The sequence below is a fragment of the Corvus cornix genome, chromosome 26, assembly GCF_000738735.6.
Source record: "Corvus cornix cornix isolate S_Up_H32 chromosome 26, ASM73873v5, whole genome shotgun sequence".
Lineage (NCBI taxonomy): Eukaryota > Metazoa > Chordata > Aves > Passeriformes > Corvidae > Corvus > Corvus cornix.
In genome coordinates, this window is record NC_046354.1 from 4025611 (window position 1) to 4053194 (window position 27584).

The window sequence follows — 27584 nt, forward strand, 5'->3', positions numbered from 1 at the left end:
CTTCCAGGGATCCAGGGACAGCCACTTTCTGCACCCCTGACAGAGTCACCCCAACCCCCCACACTCCTTCCCTGACAAGGAAACTCCAACTACATTTTACAGTCTAGAGACATTTTGAAGAGACTCTTTACAGTCTGTGGTAAGAAAATCAGAATAAAACAATTTGCAAGTTACAGAGAGAGCTGAATAGCAGCTGTCCAAAGCAACCTCCAGTTACCAGATTAATTAGTGAGAAGCTGCCCAGAAATGTTGGCAGTTCATGTTAAAAATGAACAGCTGACAGGTTTGGTCCAACTTGGAAGAGATCTGAATGCTGCAGGAAAACAATACAGAATATAAACTGTTCCACCCACAAAGAAAGTAAAACACAGATGCAGTGTGTCCCCTCCCTTGTCCAAGAGTCTCACAAGTGCCTGCTGGACTTTCCAGCCCCCAAATTCCTGCTGGAGGATCCTGTCAGGCACAGATCACCCACACCACACTTGCCTGCTTGAGACAATGAGCTCCCAAGAAATTCCAGTCCTTGGGGTTTTCCTCAACCCAAGGGACAACTTCAAATCTTCTTAGCAAACAGGCACTTAGTTAGGAAAGGTTTTCCTTTTTATTACAGAAATGGAGGATCAGGTAGGTGGCACTCCTGGCACTGGAGATGTTGCACTTTGCTGTACAGGTGCACAGAGAGCAGACACCCATCTGAGAGGGGACAGGGGCACTCCTGGTGGCACAACCCCGTGTGACATTACTGTGCCACTCCTCTGACAGCACTGCACGGAATCCAACAGACAGGGGACACACAGCACTTCTAGCTTTTACTCTAGAGGTAAAGTGTCATCTTTTTCACAGCATTTAGTCTCTATAGTTCACTTCTGTGACTGGTTTTCTTCTTGAACGAACCCAGGTAACACAGTGAGAAAAGAATCCCAGCACATCCAGAGATGCTGCTGCTCCGTGAGCTGAGCAGGGAGGTAGATGCCATGGATGTTCTCTTCAGATGGAGCACGAAAAAGGACCTTGTGCTAATTAACTCTGGTGCCCAGAGTCTGTCACTGGCACCAAAACACTGCAGGGCATCAGCAGGAGAGGCAGCACAGATCGAGGCTCGTCCAGCAGCTGCACCTGAACCACGTTTTCTTGGCATCTAGAACAGAAAGGCACCTCCAATTAGCACTAATTATCTCTGTCCCACTCTGGGGTGGGTGTGCAGTGCAGCAGTGCCAGTCCTGAGCTGGTCTGTCTGTTTTCACAGTCATGAGCAACATCTTTCAGGGAACTGCTGAAAGGAATTTCACTCAGCTGGGAACTCAGATTTCATTACTTGCACTGCTTTATTTGGTTAATCCTGGAACGAGCCCATTCCAAGGGAACACAGCTCGAGGGAAGCTGTGCAGGAGTCAATCACTCAGCAGCACAACTGTGCACAGCCCTCTTTCAAGGTGTTTCTTCAGAAATTACACGTTCTCCAGCAGCCCAAATGGTTTCCCAAAGGAAGGAGATGGAAAGGAATGATACAGAAAATCACACCATTGAAATCAGCGGCAATCATGGAATGTTTTGGGTTGGAAGCAACCTTAAAGATCATCTTGTTCCATCCACCCATCAGCCAAAAGGGTGATGTGAATGAAAATTCCTTTTCTTAAGCTTTGTCACCAACTTAGAGGGGAATTACTCTTTTTTGAGAATTAATACATTGTAGGATCCAAATCTCTGGGAATCAATAGGTTGTGTGATAGGAGGAAACCCCACCTACAGCAACCAGCATTTCTAAGGCACATGTAGCAACTGCTGGAAGGCAAAGAGACAAGAAGCCAGTGGAGAAGTGGAATTCCAGCTCACCTTTTCACATGACAAGGCAGGACAGTCCCATGCAGCCCTGGTTCCCATCCTCGCTGCTGTTGAGCTTCTTCATCCGGTACTGCCGGATCTCTCTCACCAGAGTGTAAAAAGCATCTTCCACACCCTGAAGGCAAACACAAGGTCAGGTATTTCCTTCCCTGAAGCTTTTGAAATCACTGATCTGTCCATGCCAGAACCCCTTAATGGATTTGAAAGACACAGTTCTATAGGAAGAGCAGCACCCAACTCATCCCATGGTTCATAAGAGGATGAAACTCACACTGATGCCCCAAACCCTCTCCTTACCGTCCTGACCCCTCCTGGGGTAACAACCATTAAAACAAACATGGAAAACCATATCTGAGGGAGGTTCCATGCAGAAAACAAACTGCTCCTTGCCTTATCAGCTCTGTTTCAGAATTCTTAGAATTTGACTCTTTAGGATTTTCTGGCTGCTGTTCAATAATTGCACCTTCCCTGCTCTGTTCTCCTGCTCGGGCAGAGCAGGGCTGGCTGGACACGTGGCCAAGGAGGCATTGGAGAAGCCCATTAGTCCAGTCTGGGGAATTCTGTCTGCAAACATAATCTGCTAATTGCCTTTCATTAAGGAGCCAAGAGAGCCGAGCAGGTCTGGGGTGAGCGAGCTGAGCCTCTGACACTCCCCAGTGAGAGCAGCTGAAACTCTGCTGCTCCTCCTGCCAACACTGAATGATGCTGGAATTGGCTGGAATCAGTTTTTTAGCATCATTTGAAGCAGTATAAAGTAGGTGGGTTTCTTTTTGTTCTGTGTGTTCTGTGAGACTTTATAATAAGGTATTTATTTATTGTAATTAAAATGTGATTTTTATTTAATACATAAGTATTATTTTTTCAGAATTGTTTTGCAGGCATTTGTTTCTTATTGGGAGTTTTTTCATGGTTTTGGAGGTTTATTAAGAGGGGGTTTTGGTGGTTGTATTTATTGAATGTTTCAATATTAAAGGTGGGGGTTTTTGGAACTTTTTTTTGGGCATGTGCTATTTTTTCTTATTACATAATTTCCCACAAAACCACTGTCAGTCTCTTTATCTCTATATGTATTCGTTTTAGTTATATTTATTATTTTGAGTATTTTTTTTCCTAGTTAGCTTTTAAGTTTTATTTAGTAACTTCAGAGGAGTCGAAATGTTTTTATTCTCTATGTTGTTTATCAACATGACCCACTTGAAAGGAAGTCAGGACGAGTCTGAAGTGATTCCTGTGCTGGCCCAACCCAGAACTCTTTCAAGCTAAGAGTGAGTGGGGAAATAGAAGCTAAAAACTGTAAAGGGGTTGAAAAATGCTTCTGCTGTAAATAAGGCAAAAGCACATGGAAAAATGTCATTCCTGCATTTCCCAGGAAGAAGTCAGACCCTGGGGGGCCCCTCACCTGTCTCGTTTTTGCAGAGGTCTCTATGAAGGGGATTCCGTAGCTTTTTGCCAATTCTTGGGCCTGTTTTGTGTCCACTGTTCTCGTGGGCAGATCACATTTGTTCCCCACCAGCACCATGGGCACGTCATCCGAGTCCTTCACTCTCTTGATCTGTTCTCTTTAGGAACACAGATTTGAAAAAAAAAAAAAAAGTTAGGAACTATTTTCTAAATATAAAAACTGGTTTAGCTCAATATTCAAACAGATTAAAGCTGAGCAGGACCTTGGGGGTCAGCAGGATGGCCAAGCACTTTGTACACTTCATTTTCTGTCCATGGATAACTCCACTCTGGATTTCTCACCCATTTTCCTAGAGATGCCATTCTGTAGCTGTAAATGGCATCTGATCAAAGAATCCCGGAACAGCTGGGGTTGGAAGGGACCTCTGGAGATCACCCAGCCCAACCCCCTGCCAAGGCAGGGTCACCTGGAGCAGGTGACACAGGAACACATTCAGGTGGGTTTGGGATGTCTCCAGAGAGGGAGACTCCACAACCTCTCTGGGCAGCTCTTCCAACGCTCTGCCACCCTCATGGAAAGAAGTTTTTCCTCATGTTGAGGTGGAACTTCTTGTGGTTCAGTTTATGGCCATTGCTCTTTGTCCTATTGCTGGGCACCACAGAAAAGCATCTGACACCGTTCTCCTGGCACCCCTTGGAGATATTTATATGGATTGATGATATGAATAACACAACAACCCTAAAAACTGTCCCAGTCTTAACTGACTAAAGGTGGTGCTGAGGCCCTGGCACAGGGTGCCCAGACGAGCTGCGGCTGCCCCATCCTTGGAAGTGTCCAAGGGCTTGGAGTAGCCTGGGACAGTGGAAGGTGTCCCTGTCCATGGCAGGGGGTGGCACTGGATGAGCTTTAAAGTCTCTTCCAACCCAGCCCTGTCTGTGCTTCTACGTCCTGGCACAGAACAGTGACAGAACTTTCTGAAAGAAGTGAGAGATTTAATATTTGTCTGTTACTGAGCCTTCACTGAGTCACTTCAATGCTTCATTCTGCCAATATCCCTGCCCCTGTCCCCACTGCCCAACCTGTAGAGGTTGATGTCGGCGAAGGATTTGCTGTTGTTGATGGCAAACACGCAGAGGAAGCCTTCCCCTGTCCTCATGTACTGGTCCCTCATGGCGCTGTACTCCTCCTGCCCCGCTGTGTCCAGGATGTCCAGCAGGCACGTCTCGCCATCGATCACCACCTGCTTCCGGTACGAGTCCTGCAACACACGGGGACCTGGGGTGAGCACTGCACTGCTCCTGTCCACCCCAGGGCATAGGGATGAAAAATAAAAATAATAATAAAAACACGGGTAGGAGTGAGAGAGGAGCTTTTGCAGCTGTTCTAGAGCAGCTGGGGCTGCCCCTGGATAACTGGAAGTGTTCAAGGCCAGGCTGGATGGGGCTTGGAGCAACCTGGGATAGTGGGAGGTGTCCCTGCCCATGGCAGGGGCTGGAATGAGACGAGCTTTAAGGTCTCTTCTAACCCAAACTTGTCTGGATTTTGTGATTCTCATCCACGTCTGATGAACAACCACCAGTATCTAAAACTATAATATTTTAAATATTACCCAAACAAATCACATTTTAAACCATACTCAAACAATCACATTTTAAATGAGACTCTAAGCCCTCTCATCCTTTGTTACAAAACACAGAACTCCTGTTGCTTTAAAGAAAATCCTCAATAGGAGAAGGAAAAAAAAGAGTATCATAAATACCCTCACCGTGAGCAGAACCTACGCCCTGCACAGACCCGCGGTGGCCTTTTTGCTCGCCTTTGGCTGCCTTAGGAAGCCCGAGGCAGAACGGGGGAGGAACCGCTCCCAGAGCCCCGGGCCGGGCTGGGCTGCAGGGACCTCGCGGCGCATCCCCGGCCTCCCGGCACGGGCAGAGCCCCCGGCACAGGGGAGCTCTCTTTCCCCCGCGTTTCTCATCCCGCGGCTCTGAGCCCGCACCGGCTCCAGCACCCGCGGCCCCGCGCACCTCGATGGTGGGGTCGTACTCGTCCACGAAGTGGTTCTGGATGAGCTGGATGGTCAGCGCGCTCTTGCCCACGCCGCCGGCGCCCACCACGACCAGCTTGTACTCGGTCATGGCCCCGCGGCCTCGCCGGGCCCGGCCCGGCCCCGCCGCCGCCGCCGCCCCGCGATCGCCCCGCGCCGCTTCCGCCTCCCGCCCGCGCGTCACCGCCCGCGCCGCTTCCGCACACGCGACACGGGCGCGACACGGGCGGGACGGGGGAGGGACACCGGAGGGACACGGGATGGACACCGGAGGGACACGGGATGGACACGGGATGGACACGGGAGGGACACGGGAGGGACAGGGGAGGGACACGGGATGGACACCGGGAGGGACACGGGATGGACACGGGATGGACACGGGCGGGACACGGGAGGGACAGGGGAGGGACAGGGGAGGGACACGGGATGGACACCGGAGGGACACGGGAGGGACACGGGATGGACACGGGAGGGACACGGGCGGGACGGGGGAGGAACACGGGATGGACACGGGCGGGACACCGGAGGGACAAGGGATGGACACGGGATGGACACGGGCGGGACACCGGAGGGACAAGGGATGGACACGGGCGGGACACCGGAGGGACACGGGCGGGACAGGGGAGGGAAACGGGATGGACACGGGCGGGACACGCCGGGACACGGCGGTTCCGAACCAGCAACAGCACCGAGCCCGAACCACGGGGCTTTAAACGGGGAACGGCGCTGGTCCCGCAGCCCAGAGCTTTCACAAGGGGGAAGGGCACGGAGCCCGCGGCTCCGAGCGGGGAACGGCACCGAGCCCGCAGCCCGGGGCTTTAGACGGGGAACGACACCAACTCCGACCCACGGGGCTCTAAAGGGGGGAAGGACACGGAACCCACAGCCTGTGGTTTTGAAAGTGGGAATGACACCGAGCCCCTCGAGATTTGAAAAGGGGGTTAAGTCACACTTTGTACTTTTTAAAAAAGTTGTTAATGAGTAGCTGCAGCTGGGCAGTCCTGGGTAAGTAACTGCATCGCGAGCATCGTGCACTTGGCTCATCTTTTAAGGGTAAGAGACCACAAGCCCAAGAGGAAGGGGCTGTGTGGCTCAGAGGCACCAGGAGGGAGCAGGAACTGGAGAAAGGGAATTAATTCCAGCAGTGGGGATCACAACCACTGACCCCCTACTGCAGACCCCAACCTCAGACGAAGAGGAACTGCACCTGGACGGGAAGGGAGAGAAATCTTAAATAGGGGGTTGGATACTAATTAAAAGTTACGAAATTTGTCATCAAGGAATGCTGCTGTGTTTGGTATAATGTATAAGTAGTGTAAAGTGTTGATGATGGGGAGCCTTTTGGGGAAAGCTCCCTTCTTTGTGCAAACTGGAATAAACACAGAAACCCCTTCGGGTGGTGTGAGAATTGGGAGATGCCACGAGCCCGTGATGGGGACAACACAAGTCTACCATAGCCCCCACTGAGGAAAGAAGAGGCTGAGCACAGCGAGGCTTTTTTCAAAATCAGTAAAACTTTATTCTATTTCCATTCTTTGCCATTAACAGAAAAAAAATTGGAGAAAGCAATGTTTTGTTTTACAAAGATAATGCATCTCCCAGAGAAGAAAACCCTAAATTGAGAATAGAGGTAACATGGAAAAAAAAAACCAAACTGGAAAAAAAAAAACCAAAACAAAAGAAATTAACCAAAATAAAAAAAAAAACCAAAAAAATCCAAACCACAGTACTGCCCTCTATTCCAAAAAGTAACTCCTGATCTTTTTGGTTAAAGTAATACTTAGACCAATCATTCCGTTTTCTTGCTTGATAAAGTGTGACTGGGGAAATGGAGGGAGGGGGGCAGGGGAGGGGAAAAAAAAAAACCCAAAACAAAACAAAAAAACAAAAACCCAAAAAAAAAAAAAAAAAAACAAAAAAAAAAAAAGCACACAGACATCAACTATTCACCTTGATGAAAGTCTCAATACAGCTATGGAAAGCCTAAGTATTTATTCTCTTACAGTACACTGGGTGCCGGCTGCAAAAAGAACAAAAAAAATGTATCCACTTCAGGCACAACTTCTTTCTTTTTAAATTTAAATCAGTAAAAGAAACTGGGTTTAGAAGCTGCAGTGTTCTAAGCAGCAGCAGATTTGTGCATTGTTTTAAATATATTTAAATTACCACACTGATGGCACACCTCAGCCTTATGAAATTCTGCACTGTCTGTTCCAGAACACTACAAAATCCACCGACCCTGGGAGAGACTTGCACTGAGCTCTATGGACTGGCTAAAGGAGTCAAGTTAAATGAACTAGGAAAACACTGTAACATTTGGCCATCAACTCATGGTATCTGAATGTTTGTGGAGATCTGATATAAACTGAACTTATTCCACCCTCACATGGTCCTCAGAATTTGAGCAGAGTGAGCTGAAGTGAGTCTTCCCTTCCACTCGGGAGGGAAGATAATGCAACTGAGCACTAAGGCATAATAAACCTTGGCCAAAAACAAGGATAAAGCATAATAACTGTAGTGCAGAATTCCACAAGGTCTGCCCGAGCAGAGCTGTCTATGTTTACTCACAGAGGCAATGGAGATTGCAGTTACCAGTTGCGTTAAATGCACCATTCAAAACAAGCTTCTAAAATGTGATACTATAAGGCGCCACCTTAAAGTTCTCCAGAATGCAACTGTGCAGAAATTTAAAATGGTTTTGTAAATTTAATTTTAAACATAACATGAGAAGGTGTTAAAACTGGTGGAATAGCTTCTGAGAATTTGGAGGAAGGGATGAACAGGGAGATATTCAGTACCCTTCGCCAGCCCCACCGCGCGGCCCAACGTCGCCATGGGGTTGGGATCAGTCTATAACACCAGCCTGGCGGATCTTTCTCTCTGCACCAAATCCCTGCAAGGAAAACAGAACAAACTTTTAGCTCCAGCACCACAGAATCATGAAATCATTTAGACTGCCAAAGGGCTTTAAGATCGTCACGTCCAACTGTGAACCAGGCACTGCCACTGGGCTTTGAGGCAGAGCCTGATCTGTTCCATCCAAGCAGCACCTTTCTAATTAGTTATGTTTGTCTTCAGAAACACAGACAGCAACAAAACAGGTTCTGTGGGGTGTTCCTTGTAGTCCAAAACACTTCAGAGATTCCAGACACTTCTCTCCTCCTGCTTTATCAAGAGGTGGCAGAATTTTGTGTGAAAGCCATGTCTGGGTAAATGGATTTCACTTGCTATCTCTGACGTTTATAAATGAAAAGCAAACTAAAGCAGCCAAGAAATCAAGACAGAAAGGCTCCAACACAGGCAGCAGGGGGTTTCTTCTCTCCTGCGTGCTCCTCTGAAACCACAGCACACATCACTGACACAGGGCACAGCACTGTGCACAACAATCCACCCTCCCACAGCAGGCCAGGAGTCCACTCCAGAACAGAAGCAGAGCCCAGGAGCCAACAGCTCAGGCCCCCAGCAGAGGCAGCAGTGTTGCTACCCCAGCCAAGCAGCCCCTGCAGTGAGTGATGCTGCCCTGGGTGTCTGTACCTTTGAGTTGTCGGGGCCCCGGGGCTGGCGGAGCACCGTGAGCCGCGGGGCGTTGGCATCGTCCAGGTTGATGCTCTTTAAACGGTTCACGAGTCTATCGGGACGCGGAGCAGCCACGGCCTTGGCGCCTTCGCTGCAAGAGAGCACACACAGGGCACTGTCACCTCCCCGAGCTGGGCAAGGCACCCCAGGCTTTTGCAGTCCTTGACTACAGTCATGTATAGCAGTTAGAGACTGCAGAATTGATACTGTGTGACAGCAGAGCTGGCTGACAGCCTGTCCCTGCCCCAAACCTTACTCTCCACACAGGACTCTGCAACAGCAGGAGCTTAGTGCTCTCCAGAGGGTGTTCTTCAGGCAGCAAAGGTGGTGTATTTACTCTCATGCACACCTGACTAGTGTTTCCTACGTTTCTATTGCCCCGAGAAGCTGTGGCTGCCAATCCCTGGGAGTGTTCAGGGCCAGGTCGGACAGGGCTTGGAGCAACGTGAGATGGTGCAAGGTGTTCCTGCCCATAGCAGGGTAGAACGAGACGGTTTTTAAGTTCCTTTCCAACCCAACCCATTCTGTGATTCTGTGATTCAACTGCAATAATAAAGGCTTGCAAGTTGCCAGTATGTCATGGCAGAGCATTAACATCTCTGAAGATGATGGGAACACAGAATTTTGAGACAAAATCATCAGCTTTCTATTACTGCTGAAGTGCTATCTCAAGCTTAAACAAAATACAAATTACGCTATTTTCTTCAAGTGCATAAACAGTTAAGAATACCCCAAACCCATGACTTGTACGAAATGCCATGCCAAAAAGAAGAGTGTCTAACAACATGAGTTTTCTATTTAAAAATGAAAGCAGCTCTTCAAGAATCAGGTGGCAGCACTGTGGAATGGGTTGGCCAGAGGCCAGCACCCACACAGGAAAACCATCAGTTTCCTTATCGTTAACTTCTACTTGCAAGGCTGTATCCAAATTCCTGCTACAAGGGGGAGTTTAAAAATAGATTAAAAAGAGAACAAGCCATCTGTAATTAGGAAGAGCTGGAGGGCTGCTACTGCCTGCACTGGATCCTGTCTAGGAGCTGGGAACTCTCAGGTACAGCTCTCCCTGGAGCCAGCTGGAATCCAGAGCTCCTGTTCCAGGAACATCCAGCTCAGGCAGACACAGCCTGCAGGGCTCTGCTGGGATGCAGACACTGTGCCAGGGTCAACCCCTTCAACCTCAAAGCCTCACCAGACACGCCACACGTTACAGGCACTGCATTTTCCTGTGCGCTGGTTCAGGATTACAGAGAACTCCACTTCATCCCCAGCCTGGAGCTCCACACCATCCTGGACTTCTTTGACATGGAAGAAGAGCTTTTTGCTGTCACCAACTTCATAGTTAATGAAACCAAACTGAAAAGCAACACATCACAAGGTTACTGATTTGCTCTGCATGCAGACAGATGCAGTAACTTAACTCATCACTGCAGTTTAACTACTTTCAAATAAAACTCCAAAACTGTGGTGCCTAACAGAAGTGAAAATGCAACTTCTACAGTGATCAGAATATTCTGTATGGAGACAACACTTCTGGAAATCCAAGCACTCTTCCTGGCATTGTAAAGTCACATTTAAATCCTAAAGTCTATAGAACAAGTTCTGAAAACTGCCCCAAGTCCTGGCAGCTGTGTTAAACAGACAACAGCAGTGCCCCAAGCTCTGAGACTCCACCCTGAAGCCACAGCAGCAACCACTCCATTTCTGGCCTGTCACTGGGATAAGAAGCCATTTACTTCTATTTCCATTCTACTCATGTATAAACCAGGAATACTCATCCAGCCTCTCCATAAATGACTGGAGATTAGTGCTGCACAATATCTATAAAAACAGAAAGCAATTGCAGCATTTAACTTTTTAATCATGCCAAGATGCAACGAAGATCAGCCTTTGCTTTTCAGGTGGGCTGTAATCACCGACTGCTTAGTGCTGTGAAGAAGCTTCTTCCAGAAGCAGAGCATGTGCATGTTTTGTTTTTCTGAACACTTTTTTAACATCCTGTTCAGCAGAAACCAGAACTTTCTAGGACATCTCAAACCCAAATCTTCAGAATTAACTGCTGCCTGGCAGTTCTGATGATTCAGCACCAAACCAGGCTCTGAGCTCACCTTTACTCAAGTCACACCAGAACCTGGCATAAGGCAGCACATGGGTTACACACACCTGTTCCCTAGAGCTGGAGTCCAGAGCAATCCATTTGGGCACAGCTCCCTAAATTCCAGTGCTGAAGTGGTTCTCAGTTGCTCTGTGCCAGCTGGAGCAGTTACTTCCTACCACCACAGCCCTGGTGCTCACAGGGTCACTCACCTGGTCCTTGACACACTCCACGGTGGCCCTGCGGAACGGGGTGATGTTCACAGCCATCGTCTGCCCGTTCTGACCCAGCACACACAGCTGGAACTTTACTGTCTCCCCCTTCTGCAGACAGTCACCTTTGTTGGCCATGCCAACAATTCCAAAGGGATAGACCTCTCCTTTCATCTCACCTGGGGAGGAAAGTATGAGACAGAACTGAGGGGCTTTTCCCACCTGATTTCAGATTTCCAGTATTACAAATGCTGCTTTTACAGTCAGCTTAGCAGTGTGGATACAGTTTGTAGTGTGAATAAAACCTTCAACACCTCTATTTACAGTGAATTCAACTTGTGCAGTTGTGAAAGGAACACTTAATTTTAAGAGGAACCAATCTTACCATCCTCCATGACTTCAATCATGCCCTGGTACTCTGTCTGTGTGGGATCTACACTCCTCAAGGGACGAATTACTTTACCAGAGTAAACAGTTGGATCAGCTTCTTCAGTGATACCATTCACTGAAAAGAGACAGAGTAGAAGAACAGGATGTTTTAATCATAGTTTATTTTAAAACTGATTTAAATAAGTGATTCAGATTGACCAGGAGTCAACATTTTGCACTGCATGACGCCGAATCAAAATCACACTGACATTTCATACATGGAAGTAGAAAAATTTTCCTCAAGAAACTTAAGGTCATGATCTGCTTTTCAAGCTTCAAAGTGTTTCACTTTTCCACTGCATTCCCTACTCTCTTTAATCATCCAATAATCAAAGTATGCATTCCCCCCACCCCCAAGTCCTTAATACCCTCCCCCATCTGCTCTCCTCCTGCAGCCTTTCCCCTGTGAGGTACAGCACAAGTAGCACAGGTACTGATCTGGCCAGTTCTGCCACTCAGCCTCTCCTTATAACCCCCAAGCGAGGAGGGCAGAGGATACTAAAGATCCAAAGAATTGCTACTGTGCACAGAACTGCTGGTCTGTGCTTGTCTCTGGAAACCCAGGCAGCAGCTTCCACAAAACCAATGAGGGACCCCACAAAGAGCATCTTCTTGCTCTCAGCTCCAATTGTAAATGGATCAGTAACAAACTTTACCCTTCAGCATGTGCCAAGAGCCCTGTAGGCAGAAAACACCAGGTACAGCCTTACCTGCATGTGTTTTGTTCACTTTCTCTGCACTAACTTTGTTTCCTTTGCCTTTTGACAAGCTGTATTCCACAGTGTCTCCAAGTTCCAGGCTATCAATATCACCACAATATTCACTGCAGGAACAGAATGATAAACAGTTCTCCTTTATTTACAAGACAATAGTGATGCTCACCCAACATCCACATCAGTTATCAGAAATTATTTAAATCCCTCAGCATTTTACAAGGAATCCTCATTCAGGAAAGTGAAGCATTTCAAATATATAACACAACTGGATTTCTTGGCCTGGGATTCAGAGGCACAGAACACCAGGACTGCTGACTAACAGAAAAGCCTGAACCAGTCCAGCAGAGATGATAAATGAAACTGTAGATATCTAAGCATATATAAATATATATATATTCTGTGTGTGTGTAAAGTGCAAATGGGTTTAACACTCAACCCAACAAAACTCCACAGCCTCCCACTCCCCCCAGACACACAATCAAACATAAAACTGCCATTCACCTGTAGTGGAAGAAGATCTCCTTATCATGATTGGCTGTTTCAATAAACCCAAAGTTATCTTTCAGGGCTGCCACGTATCCCAAGAGCCTCTTGGAGCTGTAGTTGCGTCCCAGCATCCTGACAGAAACAGCCGTCTGCAGCCCAGTTCTCTTCACTTCACACACACAGAACTCAACCTGGTGAAGAGTTGTGAATCAATACCAGATAGAAAAATGCAAAGAAAACCATGACCACCAACAAAAAGACCCCCAAACTAACTAATTTTGAAGCTGTGTAGCTCTGCAGCAGTACCTGGGCTCTCCAGGAAAGTCATTTCCTAGTCACTACTTTCCCATTACCACGTCAGCCATTGACATTCCTACATTCCAGGGAGCAGCATCACACCTGGGATACCTGCAAGGCAAACCAGCCTCCAGCACTCAGCTTTTCACCCCTTAAACATGAGAATCGTTCTGTCCATGGGGATCACCTCCTTTCCCTACACTGCTCACCAGTGGCCCACAGTGGGATGCGCCTCACTTCACTCTTTGTTTCAGTTTTTAGAAACAATAACCAGTAACTAGAATGGCTTCTGAGAGTTTTCTTGCTCTTCCTGATCTCCAAGCTTTTTCCCTGTCCATTGTGTCTTAGGCCAGTATGCTCATGAGGGAATATTCTCCCTCTTCAATATCCATCTTAGTCTCTATGCTCTTATTATGCTTGATTCGTTTCCTCTTGACAAGCAGTGTCCACTTAGTGATAAAAGTTCTTTATTTAAAAAGCATCATTTACACAGTAAGATACTATTTGCATCTATAAATCACCAGGTTGGAGGGTATTTTTTACTCATACAGAAGATTGACCCATTTAAACACAATATTCTAGGTAATATTACACAGATCCCTTGTCCTCCATTTGTTCCAAGTCAAGGCAAAGAGAAGCTCACACCCCACAATGCCCAGAATAGTATTTCCCAATAGTACACTTCATTATCTTGCCTTATCTCCTATCTGGGGATTAGTAGATCCTTCCACATCCTTGGCCTGGTAAGGAATGGTCAGTTTTACTCCACAGTCATCATACACAATTATTCCATCCTCAGCTTCCTGAAAACAAGAGGTCAGAATTCAGCAGTCACTGCCTCTCTATGAACAGTTTCCTACACACAGTTCAAGCACTGCTCATTGGAGTCTCAGTGGTTGTACAGTAACTGCTCAAAAACACAACCAAACTCTGGGTAAGGAGCTTTAAACGATGCCAGACAGTATTTTAAAAGGCAATGAAGTATTACCACCAGTTCCAGGAAGCATCTATTGGAACTTTTAAGTATTTTGGCACTGTTTAAAGCAGCATAATAAAACAGTAAGAGGTCCTCCCTGTGAAACTTAATCTGAAATAATTCTAACTAGAATCTTACGTAGTGACTCCCCATCAAGTTCCTGGGAATTACCCTCAGCAACAGTAGGATCATTAGTGATTATTAACAATACTTTTATTATCTTGTTCAGAGAAGTGAGTTTTCACTGACTGCTCTCATCAGCTGTAGTTCACATCTATACAGAATAAACAGTGCTTCAAACCCAGCTGAATTAGAGATTTTAAGGAAGCAGCCTCAGTCTGTAATGGCAGGAATGCAGAACAGATATTCACAAGCAGAAGAGCAGCATTACCTTCTCTTTGCCTTTATTTGGGCTAGTGGCTTTGGCTGGAGTGGCTTCTTTGTCTATAGTGCCCACAAAACGATGCTCTGACTGGGTGTGGAAAGAAACCGTGCCCTTGGGAAGCTTTTTAATCCTTATGGCATGGTTCCTTTGGGCAGACAGCATATCCTGGAAAATAAATCCATCACATTATAGACAGACCATGCATCATTTCTTTAAAAGCTGCGATTTTATAGAGTATTAATCCCACTTACAGGAACGACGGTGAACTCTACTTCATCAGAAATATGGAGCTGATTTCCATCCATGATCTCACTGAAGTGGAAGAACATCCGAGCATCCCTGTCCACACACTTAATGAAGCCAAAGCCATCCCTCATTGCTGCAATCACACCCTGGAACAGCCAAATCAACAATTACAGTTTTATCCCTGGTATGTGACATCTGTCTGCAGCTGCTCCACATGTCAGGAGATGGCAGGAAGGCCTGAATCCTAGGAAAATACTTGGTTTAAACAACGTCCTTCCTTGTAAACCCTGGCGCTCACGGCCCCGGTCAACCTGAAATGCAGACAAGTTCTTCCCATCTCATTCCTGAAGTTAACTCATGATGAAGAGTGGAGAATATTAATTTAAGCCACTATAACAAGGACTGAAGTTGAAGAACCTGCCAGTACCACTACACAGAGAACACAATGGGGCAGCTCTACAAACACCGTATCATCTATAGAGTGCATAAATCATACAAACACACACTAAACATACAACTACCTATAAAAACAAGAAATAAAATCAGTGCTCAGACAGAAGTTTAAGAGAAAAACCATCTGATTTCCAGACACAAATGAAGGAATTATAAAGCAGCTGTTAAACAAGACTCCCATACCCGCTGGGTGTGTGTTATGGGAACATACTCCCATGTTACACGGGAGTTTAGTGGCCTTGCTGATAACCACTAGAAATGGAATGCTGAATGATGAACAGAATATACCCAAACCCTAGTGCCGCATCCTGCCAGAATTAAGAATGTTAATTCATTAACATATTCCCTTCAACCCAGTTATTACAGAGTTTAGCAAGTCTCAGGACAAGCTTAGAGGATCTGAATGACAGTGCAAAGGTACATTCTTCTCTTAAACAGCTTTCACAAACTCCAGCAAACTAGCCAACCTTCCTAGAAGCTGCCAACACTTGTCACCCCAGTGACAGCTCAACTCAGGCAGGCAGATGTGTGTAGCCAGAGTAGAAATACGAGAAGTCTGTAAGAGAGAAACCCAAAATCTCAAAGGTTGAAGTCAAAACTCAGGGTTTTTTTACAGCCAAGGGTCCCTAATTCACAGCACACTGATGTGACAACACTGTAATTGAACTCCAAATTGCAAAGGAAGGCAAAGATACAGTCTAGTTGGAACAGAACCAACATTCCAAGTTACGGGAATTAAAGATATTCTGTAATACTCATTAGCACATCCATCTTAGTCCCTGTAATCCACAGAGTTTTTTGTATTGAGAGAACTCTGCTCTCTACCATCCTCCTGGCCTGACCCTCAGACAGAGATTGGCCAAAAAATTTGAAATCCAAAAGCTGCTCACAGTGCCTCCTCCAATTATTTACACTTTTCACTACCTGAACCAGGGTCTTCCAGTTTTCCTAAGGAACACGAGTGTTTACCTGTTTAGACTTGAGTATGTGAATTTTAAACAATCAGCTCAAGACTACATTACTTCTGTCTGCTATAACCAGCCAGCAATCTCGTCCAAGAAAGCCAGTTAATGTCTAATTTCCTAATATAACTTCATTTAGATATTAAAAAATAGTTGAGATTTTATTCTTCTAAGGCAAAGATGCAGAACGTTAATTCTGAATTTTCTACGTTGTTTGCACTGCAAATCTGAGAGCTGGATTTCAGAGCAGGCAATGGAACACACAAGTGCTTTTTGTATCTCTTGTAGAAAACACCCCACGTTTTACTTTCATTTCCCATCAAGAATGAGAAATTGTTAGAGATGGATACTTGCCATTTCTCTAGTTTCATTAGTAAACTGGAAAGTGTTGGGGAGAACCTCAATGTTGGTGGCTCGTTCCAGTTTGTCGCGCCTGTCCGTGGAAATGTTGAATCGCACGTGGTCACTCTCCAGCAAGGTCACCTTGGATTTTGTATCCTTGTCTCCAAAGGGAAGCTCTTTAGGAATCACAAAGTCCACTTTGATGCGGCCGGGTAATGGATCGCTCTGGGGACAGAAAAGCCAGTGGGAAGGGTGAGTTCACCGGCAAGGCTCAGCACAGCTGCAAACAGCACAAGTGCTTCTGCCAAATCCTGCTGGACTCAGGCTCTGCTCCATTTCCACCACTCCTCATCTGGAACTTGCCAAATGCAAGGTGGCTTTTGGAGCTGTTGGCTGGGTAATGGGTTTTTTAAGCCCCACCCATGTCCTGCCAAAGGAATTCTCTCTGTTTCAAGAGAGAGTTTATAACCATACTCACAACACTTCTAAAAGGCAGGTTCTTTCTTATTAAGTCTTCAAAACACCCCAAACCTTCCCACACCAACAGAGACTCACCTAAAACATTAATGGAAGTGCTCATGAACACTTCTCCAAGCCCAACATTACAGCCCAAAAGCCTCATTAACTGTTAATGCTCACAAGAATCCACAGATCTGGCTTATCCTAGCAAATATTTTTCCCCTTTCCCCTACTCTTTTGCTTTAAGGATATGTCCTAACTCCACAAAATTTTACAGCAAGTATTTGACACATGAAAGAAAACACACGCTCCATCATGTACCACTACCCTAACTCTTCCTCTTTGGATTTAAAATTTAAAAAAGGGTAAATCTTTACTCTGACATGATGCTTACACAGCAAACAGGTACTGAGAAATGGCAATAACTGTTCTGGAAGGCACTACAATAAAACCAGAATCGCACAAATTTAATTAACTACTGAAATTCACCTGGTTTTTGCTGGGTACTTTTGGAATTACTTTGGTTACAGTTCCTTCAAAATGTTCAATGCTGATATCTTCAAAAATGACAGTTCCTTGAGGCAGCAGTCTAACATCTGTTGCAACTTCTTTACCCTAAGAGCACAAAATTAGTCAAACACCCAAAGAGAAGACAGAAAGTAACAGACATTTCCCAGTGAACCTCAATGAAACTCCTCCCCCCTTTTTTAAAGCTGCAGAAAGCAGAGAGCTGTGCAATTATGCCCCAGGACCTTGGCTTCCGTTTTACTGGATTTCGTCTTACATTTCTGTCTTTGATTGTAAACTCCACATCATCACCAGGCTGTAAGGTTTCTAGGTCACCTTTAAATTCACTATAGTGAAAGAATATCTCCTTCACGACATCACCTCTCTCAATAAATCCAAAGGCTTCCTGTGAACAGAAAAAAAAAAGTGTTTAATTGTCCATTATAGGAACATACCAGTAAATCATTTAACAGGTTCTGTTAAATGCAAAATAGACTCAGAATCCCAGTACAGCACTTCCAAGTGTACACAGCTGACTGCCACAATATATAAACAGAAATCAATGGAACTTTCTTTGTCAAGAAGGGCCTCAGTATCAAAGATGAGCCTTTTGAACCGTTTCACACAATTTACACCCACAGCCCAAACTGTTCACAGCTCTTAACAACTTAAATATTACTTTGAACAGCACTCTTCAAAATAGCATTCCATTTTCAAATGAAACTTAAAATCACTTACTTTCATGGCACAGACTACTCCTTGACAGCGGGCTTGTTTCTTTTTTAATAGCATAATGTTACGAGCACTTACAGCACCAGTACTAGAGGAAAAAAAACAGAGCAAACTGTAAACTCAAAACTGAAACAAAAATTAAGACTGTATTTCACAGAATAGTTACTGGAATAGGTATGAATTCTGCCTGACTACTAAAACAAAATATGAAGCCAGAAAAGCAATACCAACTTACTGTTTATTTGTATCAATTATAAAGTTTATTTTATCTCCTGTTTCCAGCTGTACATTTCCTTCAACATCCTCTGGGGTGTAAGTCAGGTAAAATACTTCCTGTAAATTAACATTAATTAAAATTACTCTATTTGCAGAATAGTTCTTTCACAGAAAGATTAACACAATTTTAATAACAATATCTGCCTAATTTAGCAAGAAAATAAACAATAATAAACATGGCATGCAAAACATTCTTTTTCCATCGTGCTGTTTTGGTGAGTCTGTAACAAGCAGCTCAAGTTGAAAGGTTTTGTACATGGCCATCTCTTAAGGCCAATTCCTGAACCTTAGAAGTTCAAGATAAGGATACATGAACTTCATCAAGCTTAAAAGAGAACAACTATTTGGCTCTAGGAAGTTCTCCACAGATATAAGCAAGCAAACTGTCTAAATAACATTATGTTTTGTAGTAATTACCAAAGCATGCTTTTTTTTTTGGCCAAAAACCGCACAGTTCAGTGCAGTGTCAATTGTCTACATTAAATTGCACTTTTTTTGTTGTTTTTTTTTTTCTCATAGACCACAGTGATGGATCAGTGAAGAGTTCAAGTAAAATACGCAAGCTTTACCCCATTACGTTCGTAGCAAACACTCCCTGTTGGACTTTGACCCGGGGCAGCTGGAGATTTACTCTCTAAATTGTGAGGAACAGCACACACAACCTACCAGTCAAAAAAAAAAAAAAAAAAAAAATTCCATTGCTAGTCATTTCAGGAGTGGCATTGTTGAACACAAAATGAATCTCAGTATCCTCTACTACACACTCAGCAGGGAATGCCACACTGCAACTATTCAATCTCACAGAACACCTCTTGGCTCTAAGAAGCGTTTGGAGCCAAGTAAGAGCTCAAACTGAACCTCTGAATTTTTACCAGAACACACTGAAATATATTTCAGTGTAACTATACTGTACGTAGTTAATATCCATGCTAAATGAACCCAGTTTTCTGTGCTGGAGTAAAGGATGGAAATGATGCAGGTATAGAAAATAGGCACTAACTTGTCCATTTATTCGTTCTTCAGGTAATATTTCTGGCTTTATCTTCACCAATTTAATAGCAATGGGTTTTCCAGTTCGGCGATCAGAAGACACTTCAAACTCAACATCGTCTGCAAGACAACCAAACATTGCAACGTCGTCAGAGTCCTGTTTGGGATTGGGGTTTTTTTACAAAAATCACTAAATGGCTGTGTTTAAGAATTCACTGCTTGCAGCCAAACACAACCAAGTAGAACTTAGGTGCTTTTGTTATCAAGGAAGGACACATGATTTGCAAATATTTTCTGGTTATTCTGCTTATTATCTCCTGTTGCTAATGAACTGTTCTGGTGTAATTCCACAGTAATTCCCTCCCCCTGGCCTGCTCACTATACAGCAGACTACACACACTGAAGTTCAGACAACACAACAAAGGCCATTAAACAGTTTAGAAACTTCACTCTCACGGTAATTATCAGCATGAAGTTGCAGCCTCCTCATGCTGAAAAACACTTGGCCATCCTCAAATTCTAAACAAAGAAATAGGGAGTACAAGAGGTAAATTCTCTCACAGTCCGAGTACTTGCCTCCATCTCAGCTAGACAAGTCTGACCTAACATTGCACCTTTTCCTTTTCCACACCAGCTTGTACCACAAGCTGCACAAAGCACTGGGAAGGGCTCCCACCAGGAATGGTGGATTATCCACTGTCAGTTTAGCCCCAGAAGCAGCAGCCACGAGATAAGAAGCTTTATGACAAGTGGAAGAGACTGGTGTTGGTCCCAAAGCTCAGTTACCTCCTACTTTGAGCTCCTGCAGGTTGCCATTGTACTGGGAGCAGTGGAAGAAGAGCCGGGCCTGCCGTTCCGAGCACTGGATGAAGCCGTACGAGGTCAGCAGCTTCTCGATAACCCCGGTCTCGCGCAGCGCTGCCGAAGTACCATTGGGGTACCCGTTGTGTCCATTGTTGTGGAGCAGGTTTGGATCAAAGCTCATCTGGGTCACAGAAAGCACAGGGAAAGATCAATATTTGACATCAGTTTCCTTCCTCCACATCCCCTTAACACAGTAACACAAAGAGCTTGTGTAAGTTACTGACACATTCTTAAAATGTGTTTTAAGTTTTACTCTGTTCTTAAAATAGGGTAAAACCACTAAAACAGTTGAGCTTTTTTAACACAGCAAGCCTTAAAATTTACGCAGGCAACATATTTGTAAAACAAGCCAGAACTGTAACAGCAAAACAAAGCTTGCTTAGAAGAAAACAGACTACTGGCATTTTTCAAGTATTACACCTCAAAGTACTCCCACATTCACTGGTTCATACCAGAGCCTGAAAATATCTGAAGTATCTGCTCTTCCAAATTAAACAGGTGATTAGGAAAATACAACAGTTCTGAATCAACACAATTAGGTTCAAATCCCTGCATAGTTTCTCCCTAGTTTGTGTGTTCAGTCTTTCATACTTAAAAACGGTATTAAGTAATTATACAGTTTTGCATAGTTATGGAATTAATAACCAGAATTAAACTAACATTCCTGTGGCATAGAAGCTCAAGTGCTAGAAAGATACACAAAATTTGAAAATAGCATTAAACTGAAGGTGTAATGACCTGCTAAATTAACTGACATCTATTAAAACATCATCTTTTATGGGGTGTTTTTTTCTTTTCAAGTCAGATTCACTCTTGGAACATTCCCAATCCCTTTACAAACTCACGGGCTTTTTGATGTACGAATCTCATTTTTAAAGCAGGGCACTTGGACTTACAGGTTAGCAATTAAATCAGATGAAATGTATTACACCCCACTAAACACTGCAGTTCAAGACAGACAGCTGAAGCAACCCTCCTCCCTCCAAACAGTCAATATGCATCTTAAAATATACAGAATTATTTGTTCGTTTCCCGAGTATTTAATCTGGAAACAGAGTGAGACCGTATCTGTTCTCTGCTTTCTTGCTGCAACAAGCAGAGAGATTAAAAATTACTCAGCAATGTGTTTAGTTGAGATAAAAGACACCTGAGCAACTTGTAAAAGGGTCATGTTTCTCACTCTAACACAGTGAGTTACTCAATGTATTAGAAGGCACAGCATTCTTATTCTGCTGTTTGAAAGTCAGTTTAGAAGTGATCAAAGAGCACCAAAAAACACCTGCTGTGAGGTTCTTGGGCAGAAATCTTTGGTCTTTGAGACTGACATTAAAAAAATAAATTGGAAACAAGCACACAAAGCAAAGATTGACAGAGTTTTGGCCTCCAAGAGGATGAGGTCTTCTCCCCCCTTCTGGTTCAGACCCACGTGGGGTAGATGTAGATGAAGAAAAACACAAATAACAGAAGGTGGGGGAGTGATATGAGGGGCCAAAAGGATCCCAGGACACTGCGTAATGGTCTCCATCCCACAGCACTGGTCAGCACTTCCACAGTATAGTGTTACCACCCAAGGCTGTAAGAATTCAGTGAACTGCTAAATCTGCTGCGATATCATTTCTTTAACATGCACTGCTTATTTCCTTGCTCTACATCTCACTTTTCTTTCCATTAAAAATTAGTAACAATCTCTTAATTTTAATCAGTGCTGCCCTCTTATTCTTATCCTACCAGCCTGCAGTTAAGTGGCATAAATCAATACCCTTAACATATGTAAGTCATGAAATACTGACATGTCAGAAAATAATTAATCAGAAACATGACCCCATCAGAGATGCACAGAGAACTCCAGCCCATCCTTCTGCTCCTCAAAGGCCTCTTGCCAACAAAGGCAGCCATGGCTTTGTCCAGCTGAGTCCTGGAAACCTCCATGGACAGAGGTTCCACCACATTTCTGGGGTAACTTGCCCCAGCAAAGATCTCTTTCCCCTCCTGTCCGGCCTAAACTGTTCAAAGGACAAAAGCCACAGCAGTCACATCTTTATTATGCACTGGATTATGTTTAAGGGACACATTTTCTCTGAGTATCTAACAAAAAGCACTTGATAAAGCTGCTAAGATTTACTGACTAGTTCCTGTCAGCATCAGTCCAAGATAAGAACCCTCATCTTTTGAGGAAGGCAACCCCAAGACATTCCACACAAGAAAATGTCCTTGTGGGAACACAACAGCTGAAGAGTTTTAAGCCATCCTAGAGTTTGAAATACTTTTCAAAAATAAACTGGTCCTGCAAGTAGGGTGACTGGGGGAAGGGAAAATGGTATGTTATTATACCTTATCCCAGGAGAATTACAGGCCAGAGCATTAACCCACTCTGAAAGCTGGAATGAACCTGCCAAAGGCTTTTGTGAGTCACCAGATGATCACTTCACCTCCAATGCAAGGGAAGCAACAAACAGACATTCTGCCTCAACCATGAGCTAAAGGTACATCAGAGAGAGGAAATGACAAAAATCTAACTTAAAATTTAGCTCAGAATAGCCTCTCTTAGGGTTAGAAAGCCACAGTGCTTCACCTCCTGCTCAGACTACAACTGCATGACATCATTTGAACAGTCTGAGTTTAAAGGAGCATTAGCAGCACAGCACAGAGAACTCATCAATCCTCCAAAGCCTGACAACCTCAGTTCAAAGATTCCTCAGGTGGCACTAAAATTTGTTGTGCAAAGATACTTCATATATCAGCAGCTGTACCAGCTAATTATCAAATTCTTACATCTTATAACAGGAATATGAACTATTAACCTCACCAACAAATACTCAAGAGGAAGAAAAAGAATACCTGTGCTGTAAGATTAAAGGGATTGGAACCACAAACCTACTGTTACTAGGAGAAACACGAGTAATCAGCTCTTGAGGGTTATAAATATTGTTAAATAGAACCATATTGCAAGTACTACAAATTCACCATACTACTACTACATGAACATAACAACAAAGAGTCATGGAACCACTGAATGGTTTGGGTTGGAAGGGACCTTAAAGCTCATCCAGTCCCACCCCTGTCACGGGCAGGGACACCTTCCACTGTCCCAGGTTGCTCCAAACCCTGTCCAGCCTGGCCTTGGACACTTCCAGGGATGGGGCAGCCACAGCTGCTCTGGGCAACTTGTGCCAGGGCTTCCTTATTAAATGAATTTATTATCAAGAACTATTAAAAAAAACTAATCCAACCCACCCCCTTCTGTTAAAAACTTAGTAAGAACCAAGTTTAAAAATACACATATAACTCTTTCTCCACCACGTGCACCAACCTCGCAGTGATATTCAAATATTGCACTTTCAGTAGTATTTGCCGATTCTTCTGTTTCAGCACAAGTTTCTAAGGATGAAGACTGCTATTATTTAAAAAAGGGAACAAAAGGAAGAGAGACAAAAGAGAAAGAAAAAGATAGCAAAAGAAGGTGATCTATCAAGCTCTAGAGAATACAAGTGCTGCTGCCCTGGGCAGTTTCACTACAGCACTGGAGAAAACAAAGACTACTATAGCAGCGTCGGGACGTGCTCTTTTGAAGCTGTTGAGTAGGCACAAACTTCTTGTTTCAGATCAAGCCTTGTATCTTCTTCAGTGTAAGTTGCCTCTTCTTTGGTCTTGAGTTGTTGTTACGATGTGGTATACTTAGATTCTTTTCCTGATCTGAACTTGAAGCAGCAGTTTCAGGTGGTAAATTCTGTTCTGTTCCACTTCATACTGGAGAAAGGAAAAACACACATACACTAAGTATCACTTTAAAGGAAATTCTCATCAAATCACACAATGGATTCGTTTGCAAGGGACTTTAAAGACCATCTAGTTCCAAACGCCCTTATAGATCAATTGTAGGTCTTACCAATAACAGGTGCATTTCCTCTACCTTAATACAGTAGGTTTAATCCATGTTAGGAAAAGCTGTTTTACAGACTTGTTTGGCATTCCCATTTCCAGTTTTGTTTTCCAAAAGACTACCTCCAAGCCACTGAGATGGTACTTCCAATTTTGAACTCTTCAGACATGCTTAGGCATCTCAGGAAAGGTCCCAGTGTGTACCATTACTTCATTTTGATCATTAGTATTTGACCAATTAGCAAGCCTTAGTCCTCCTATCAATAACTTTACATGGGTGCTTATTAATCAAATCATGCCATAACTTATGTAAGTGCTTGCACAGATCCTCAGAGGAACAACAGACTGTATATATACATGGGAATTAAAATTTCCTGGTTGTTTATGTTCCAAAGGTTAAGTTAAGGACCAGTGATACCTGAAGCACATTTAGAATTGTATAAAAATTAACAAACTTCTCAATTATTGTACAGACACTGCATGTAAAATTAACACAGAGCCATTCTCTGGACTTCTGAAACGGTTTTTGTAAAATGTTGATTACATATTATGATATTTGTGTAGCTAACACCAGGGAGAAACCTTTCTGCATCAGTAATTAGTTAGCAATTAATTCTGTCCTAAAGCTTCCCAGTGCCACTTTGTCTTTTCATGAGAAAAGCAGCTTCAGCAAACTGCCACCTACCACACAAAACAAAACCTTACAGAAATAGAAGCCTTCCTTGAAAAGAAATCAAGTTTTGAGTTTGTTGCTTACTCAGTAGATAGATGAAAAAAAGGAGGATATTTTTGTGGACAAAAGCCGCTGAGAAGCAGCACAGCTCTGACCCCACAGATACACTGGCAGGTTCTGCAGTAATCTAAAGGTATGAAGCATCAGAGCACAACTCTTCCCCAAATCATTCCACAAGTCCCACACCAAAAGAGAAAAAATACGGACAAAGCATATTTCTCTAGTGCAGCAGGAAAACTGAATTTCACAACTTACACTGACCTTTGAATTCCCTCTGGTAACTTGAAAGAATCAATTTAAGTGACTGAAACCTGAATGCAAAGACACTTCAAACTCTCACCCTCACCCCAGTGAAAATGCCGAGTGAAGCCAGCTACTGCAAGAAGCCCAAACCCCAAATGTGCAAAACTCATCACCAGTTTTACAGAAGTTTGTATTTCAGTGATCTCCCCCAGCTGAAGCATCTCCTTCAGCCACCACTCAGAACTTCCAGCCGAAATGAGTTTTCCTGTCAGACCATTACACACAGGTGGAATAGACTAAATAAAGTGAGTGAGGGCTGTTCAAACCTGGTGTGAAACGTTTGCACTGAAAGATTCAATTCTAAACTATAAATCAGAAGACACAAAGCTATTGCAAAGATAACAGTATCGCTACTTTTCCCTCACCTCAGCACTACATTTGGGCAACAGTTACCACAATCTCTTTCAGGACAGTGTTATTTTCGGGCAGCATTTCAGCTCTCAAAGGAGCACATTGCATCCCAGGAACTGCACAGACACACTTGGAATCTTCTTACTTGTGTACTTCTCTCTCATTTAATTAGACTGATATTATTAGAGCTCTCCTAGAGATGTGACTTGTATCATATTACACTTATAATTTTTCTGGCCATAAAATACATCACTTTTTCATTTAATGATCAAAACACCTCATCTGATCAAGTATGACTAAAGCTAATTTTATCAGTCATGGAGTAAAGGTATAAACCTTTCAATTAAAACCCAGTCTGATTTGATAACAAGATGGGTTTACTACACTTAAGTTATTTTTTAAAAATTGCTTATCAAGCAAGCATAACTCAAGCAAAAAGAAAAAGATATCTCACTGTGCTCATCTGCCTCAAATTCTTTACTTTTTAATTCAGCTACTATAAATACTCCTCCAAATGGTAAACACCCTGAGCAGCTGCCCAGCCCCCAAGTCTCACTGCCTTCAGCATTTGGGTATTTAGAGCTGAAAGGTTTAATGCAAAGGCAGGGAAGAGCTGGGCCCTGGTCTTGAGGCCTTTCATGTGCAGATTCTGCTAAATGACAGCAAGTCACATGAAGCTGTTCACAGCCAGGAAGCACCTACAGAGCCCCACATGGAACCTGCCCGATGACAGCATTGTTCTGCTTCCCATTTTCTTCACATAAAGAGGCAACTGCAAGGACCTGCATTCTGTGGGTCAGAGCATGTGCTTCTAGAAACAGCCCTCCATGACGTGACCAAGGTACAATTTAATAAAAATAAAACTTTGTCTTTTCAGTGTGCACACACAACACAGATCCGTGGAGATCAGGCTCCTCCATCTCTTTTCAGATGGATATTGGAAAGCAGCACTGAACACTGGCTCCTGGGCACCCCAGCCAACACGTGACAGCTATAAGACCAGCCACCACCATAGAAGTGAAGTCCTTTCCACGCCAGAAAAAAATATGTACATGGGGAAAAAAGAATTAAAGAAGTGCCAAGGACATATGTAAAGAATGTGTGGAGAATAAAACCAAGAAAGTCCTTAAAACAAAAACCCAGGTTTTTTAAGGGATGTGTGTGGTGCGGGGACGAGCCCCACGCTGGGTATCGGTGCTGACAGCAGAGAACCGGGCCCGGACCGACGGAGCCACCCAGGCCCGGTCCCTCCAGAGGCCCCGCTCGCTGCGCTGCACCAAGATGGAGGCGGCGGAGCGAGGGGCGGCGCCGGGGCCGCCGCCAGCGGGGCCGCCGTGCGCGGGGGCGGGCGGCTCAGGCCGGTGACAGCGCCAGGGCCGTGCGGGCAGGACGGGCCGGGGGGAGCACCCGCCCCGCACACAAAGGGGGGCGATGGCGGCCGCTCCCCGCACACAAAGGGCCGCGGCCGCGCTGCGCCGGGCGGGGCCGCGCGCGGCACGCCGGGAGCCGCCGCCGCCCCTCCGCCCGCACGGCCCCGCCGCCCGCCGGGGCCCAGAGCCCCCACGGCGCCGCCCCCTCCCGGCGCGGCCCACAAGCGCCGGCGGCTCCCGGGACGGCCGGTCCCAGCGCGGCCTCAGCGCCGCGGCCGTCAGAGCCCCGCCGAGCGCAGCGCGCACCCGGCGCCCCGCGGCCGCCGCTCCATCCCCGCTCCGCCGGCCTAGTAGGCCGCACCCCCCAACCACCCCCCCCACCCCCCCAACCCCGCGCGCAACCCCGGCGGGGCTCCCGGCGCGCTGCCCCGGTGCGGACGGAGATGCGCGGGCGCGGGCCCCGCGGCGCCCGGAGCCCGCCGGGGCGGGCGAGGGTGGCGGCGGCGCCCGGCCCGCACTCACCCCAACAGCTCAGCGCCCCCGCTCCAGCGCCGCCATGAGCAGCACGGCACGGCACGTAGGAGAGAAATCACGGCGCTCTCGCGAGAGCCGCCCGCGGACGGGGGGGGAAGGGGCGGGGCCGCGCGTGCGCGCCAGGAG

General features: G+C 45.3%; 2 protein-coding genes across 3 annotated transcripts; both read right to left on the reverse strand.

The window, feature by feature from the left end:
- Positions 1 to 94: 94 nt before the first annotated feature.
- On the reverse strand, positions 95 to 5443 carry NRAS (NRAS proto-oncogene, GTPase). Its single transcript, XM_039565373.1, has 5 exons — positions 5269 to 5443; positions 4324 to 4502; positions 3242 to 3401; positions 1834 to 1957; positions 95 to 1138 (listed from the first exon to the last, which is right to left on the reverse strand). Exons 1-4 carry the CDS (start codon positions 5377 to 5379, stop codon positions 1838 to 1840), a joined length of 570 nt encoding a protein of 189 aa, XP_039421307.1. The 5' UTR covers positions 5380 to 5443; the 3' UTR covers positions 95 to 1138; positions 1834 to 1837.
- A 1339-nt stretch (positions 5444 to 6782) lies between these two features.
- On the reverse strand, positions 6783 to 27551 carry CSDE1 (cold shock domain containing E1). 2 transcript variants are annotated; one of them, XM_039565152.1, is made up of 20 exons: positions 27447 to 27551; positions 23599 to 24035; positions 20211 to 20409; positions 19435 to 19544; positions 19004 to 19096; positions 18394 to 18491; positions 18165 to 18246; positions 17704 to 17832; positions 17409 to 17534; positions 16473 to 16685; positions 14709 to 14849; positions 14464 to 14622; positions 13792 to 13899; positions 12815 to 12990; positions 12308 to 12420; positions 11554 to 11673; positions 11169 to 11347; positions 10054 to 10217; positions 8823 to 8955; positions 6783 to 8181 (listed from the first exon to the last, which is right to left on the reverse strand). In XM_039565152.1, the coding sequence occupies exons 3-20, from the start codon at positions 20407 to 20409 to the stop codon at positions 8134 to 8136; spliced, it is 2391 nt and encodes a 796-aa protein (XP_039421086.1). In that variant the 5' UTR covers positions 23599 to 24035; positions 27447 to 27551; the 3' UTR covers positions 6783 to 8133. The 2 variants fall into 2 exon arrangements, with proteins under 2 accessions (XP_039421086.1, XP_039421087.1); XM_039565153.1 differs by lacking the exon at positions 19004 to 19096 and having other exon boundaries at positions 7975 to 8181.
- Between the last annotated feature and the right edge of the window lie 33 nt (positions 27552 to 27584).